General features: G+C 44.9%; 1 protein-coding gene across 1 annotated transcript; it reads left to right on the forward strand.

Moving 5' to 3' along the window:
• The first annotated feature begins 611 nt into the window (after positions 1 to 611).
• Positions 612 to 3,736, forward strand: Lrrc15_4 (uncharacterized). Its single transcript, XM_054227857.1, has 2 exons — positions 612 to 751; positions 815 to 3,736. Exon 2 carries the CDS (start codon positions 1,511 to 1,513, stop codon positions 3,494 to 3,496), a length of 1,986 nt encoding a protein of 661 aa, XP_054083832.1. The 5' UTR covers positions 612 to 751; positions 815 to 1,510; the 3' UTR covers positions 3,497 to 3,736.
• The last annotated feature ends 250 nt before the right edge of the window (positions 3,737 to 3,986 follow it).

The raw sequence follows: 3,986 nt of genomic DNA on the forward strand, positions 1-3,986 counted from the left end.
AACCATAAGCATTTCCACCTCCATTGTTCAACTTTTGCCAGACTGAGGTTGAAACCTCGGCGAACCTTGCGAATTGGTATTAGCCGACTCAATAAGTTCGTAACACATTCCAAGAAATTTTTTGGTATAACAAAGGACAGAGCTCAAAACGGTCTAAAGGAGTATTTAGATATTCAGGTATTCTAGATAAAAATAAATAGGTCTGGAGACTCAATATCCATATTTAATCATGGGTTTTATGTAATAGAGGCTACATTTCATAACTCAAGTCAAACATCGACAATATTTTTGATAAAAACGGATCTATCTATTATAATAACAGATTTAAGATCTATCACAAAGATCTACCATTAAATTTAAGATCAATATGGTACTAGATCAGGTACATCATTTTTACGTTCCACATTCTAGATCGCTACTTGGAAACACCCTAATCATATGGATTCTCGATCGTCATAAAATGAGATCATAAATCAGTGCGATCGTCGTTCGCATACCTTATTACAATACAATTCTGTGCGTTGCGAGCACTTACGAAGTACGAAGGCAATCAAAACAAAATCGTATATTGTTTGTCAACACATTTCTTTATTGACATACAGACACACATACACATGTAATGTTTTCAGAATTTTTCGTAATATTTCTCTACAACGCATAGACGGTCACAATATTAAAAAAAAAAAAAAAGTACCGCACCAAAATTTTGTATTCGAAAAACGTAAAAGCGAGACAAACGCGCACTCAAAAGGTATACACGAATTACATTTGAACATTTTTACTGCATAATTACTAAGCACATACCTACATACAGCTGTAGATATGTCTTATAGACTCGCTGTACACTGCTTGGCTGTGATTTGAAAATGCAAATGCGAATAAATATTGGCCATTAATCGGTACGTGTCCATGATTCCCGAGTGTTTATAGACTTTGGCGTTTGGCACTTCGACTGGCGGATTTCCATCGGCGCAATTTAAGCGCTCCGAATGGGGTGTATTCTCAAAGCCAATGCGCAGCGAAGAGCATATGCTCGCACTTTGATGAATATAGTCGGAATAGTACGAACTACCAGAGGAACGCTAAAATTAGACAATCCGCAAATGTAGCGCCGCTCCACGCAGCCAAAGCGACCGTGTTCGTGTGTGTGTGTCGCACGAATGCATACAAAAACACTTACACTCTGGTATATATGGACGTCCGTGTGCGAGCACTTGCCGGGCGGTCTCTGGCAGCGGCGCGGCGTGTGTCGTGGGTTGTGGCATTGACGGTGTCGGGGACGCGGTGCGGTCTGCCTTTCGGCTGAATGTTTTGTTTCAAAATTCAAATTAAAATCAGCAGCCAGCGTCGCACAGCAGCGGGCAGCTGAAGGAATACAATTAATTGCGAGCGTTTTTTGTGAATGTGCTCGGCATGCTGCTCAGTCAGTTCGGTATTGGAATTTGCATTTGACGTGTCGTGGAGCGGATGAACGGGTTTGCGGAATTCGGTATCAACTTTAAATCTTCGAATGCGCCGTGTCGTTGCACCGTTGAGTCGTTGGAGTGTGGCGCTGCTGCTTGTGTGTGTGTTGCGTTGTACGCCCGCTCGTGCCATAGTGGATGCTGCAAACTGTTGGGAGGACAGTGAAGCATGTCTTATAGAGGCGACGCTGCATCGGGTGGATGAGCCGCTACAGTCTGCAGGACTGACGGTGCAAATCGATTGTCAAACAGAACTTCAGCTGTCGACGACTGGTGAGAACAGTCGCGCGCCCGCTTATCTCAAGCGGCCACTGGAAAGTTTACTGCTCGATGGCTGTCACACGCCGCTGGACGTTGAAACCTATGGCATGGAGTACGTACCCTACTGCGGCACTGTGCCGGTGGTGCAAATGGAGCGCTTCCACGCAGATACGCTGCAGCCCTTCAATTGCCCTGCTGCAAACAACAGCCTGTTGGAGTTGGAAATACTGCGCTATCAAAATAATGAACTGGCCACCATAGGCACAGACGCGTTCGCGAATCTACCACGTTTGCGTGAACTGTATTTCGTGCGCAATTCGCTGCGTCACATTGCGCGTTCGGCTTTTGATACGTTACGCGTCGTGGAGCGTATACATATCGCGCATGAACCTTTGTTGGCGCTCAAGGATGGCGATCTGTTCGAACGCACCGGCGTTGCTGATCTACAGCTGCTGCAGTTGAAACACATTACGTCCGAGCTGTTTGGACAACTGCCGGAGACGCTGCGTCAAATAGTCGTCGAACGCACCAGCTTCGATGACGACGCCATTGTGGTGAGTAATCCCCAACTGCTGCGCAATATATCAATCAACGGCTGCACCTTGAAATCGTTCAAGCTGCTCGAGTCCGCACAAACAACCAGCGTGCGTTACATCAACTTGAGCGGCAATGCTTTGGTTGATTTTCGTGTGGATTTTCTCAGTGACGACAGCAACACATCGATTGTGGCCGTGGAAACGCTTGATTTGAGCGAAAATGAGCTCACGCAACTGCCGTTGTCATGGCTGAGCGAATTGAGAAAGCTGCGCCATTTGTTGTTACGCGGAAATCGGCTGAAGACACTCTCATTAGCGGAGTTGATGTCCACAATACCAGCGCTGACGTCACTGGATTTGCGCGACAATGAGCTGACGTCGCTACACGATGCAGCCGCTGTGAGCGCATTAAGTTGGGCGCAAGTGCGCATACAAATCGACCGAAATCCATGGCATTGCCTGTGGCTGCTCGACTTTGCGCACACACACCCCGAAAAGTTCCGCGTCTTCCAGTATGCCAAGTACATTTCGCAAATCAATGTGAACGGTCTGCAGTGTATGCCGGTTGAGGTGTCGCCATCAGCGGACAATGTCACCGAAAGTGAGCCAACTGTGAATGAAACAACAACAACACAAGCAACAACGATAGTGCGTGGTATACAAATACATGGCCGGAATATGGGTGTGGTCAACGCCTCCACCTACAAGCTAATCTATGGCGGTCCGTGGGAATATAAGCGCAGTCAACGCGCTGAGGCGCTGATAATTGTGTTTATGCTGCCGGTGGGCGTGGCATTACTCTTCCTTCTACTCTACATGTGGATCAACTGCCAGAAGGTGTTCCACTTGTCATACTATCGTTCCTTCACTTGGCCACAACGCAATGTGCGTGGACGCTTCACAAGCGCGGAGCGTTTCGATGTGGTGCGCCAGCTGCCACCTACCCCCAACGCCATGAATGACAATATTAACAACAACGAAGACTACGAGACGCCGCTGAATGGCATCGGCTCTGTGTGCAACTGCAACAATATTGGCGCGGCAACTTATGTCAATGAGAAGTGCAACAAACCACATCACATCACCTACGAAGAGTTGCCTGCGGAGCGACCGTATAAAATCTATGAGGAGATAATCGGCGATGATGGCACGGACACCGAGACGTATGCGCAACCTTTTTACGATCACCTTTCGTTCACACAACCGGCCAAAAGTGATATCACCGATTCCACATGAAACGAAGGTAAACGTTCGTATTTGTGTGAGTGATTGTGTGAGAGCAGCTGATCGCGGGAAAATGGCTACAAAATAGCATGGACACCACAAGCTGCCTCAAACAGCTGATCGATCTTAACCATTGTTTATGGAAATACTAATGTACATATATATAAAGCAATTATTTGTACTTACACATGTATATATGTATGAATATATATATACTCATATATATAATATACAATAGTTTTTATTGACCGATGTATTATTTTGTTATTTATTTTTTTAACAATTATTTTTTACTCAACAATATTTGTATTTGTATACTTAAAATTGTGTAATAAAAGTGTAAATATATAATTTGTAAATTGTTTAAATAGATCTATTATATATTTTTATTCCCAGCATTTCCATTAAAACTAGTACGAGCGACATCTATGAATCAGATTGGTAAACAAATATTACTTTGTGAGACAGGGTAGTACCAAGGGAATAAAATCAACTTACGGCG

Source organism: Zeugodacus cucurbitae, chromosome 3, assembly GCF_028554725.1.
Source record: "Zeugodacus cucurbitae isolate PBARC_wt_2022May chromosome 3, idZeuCucr1.2, whole genome shotgun sequence".
Classification (NCBI taxonomy): Eukaryota; Metazoa; Arthropoda; class Insecta; order Diptera; family Tephritidae; genus Zeugodacus; species Zeugodacus cucurbitae.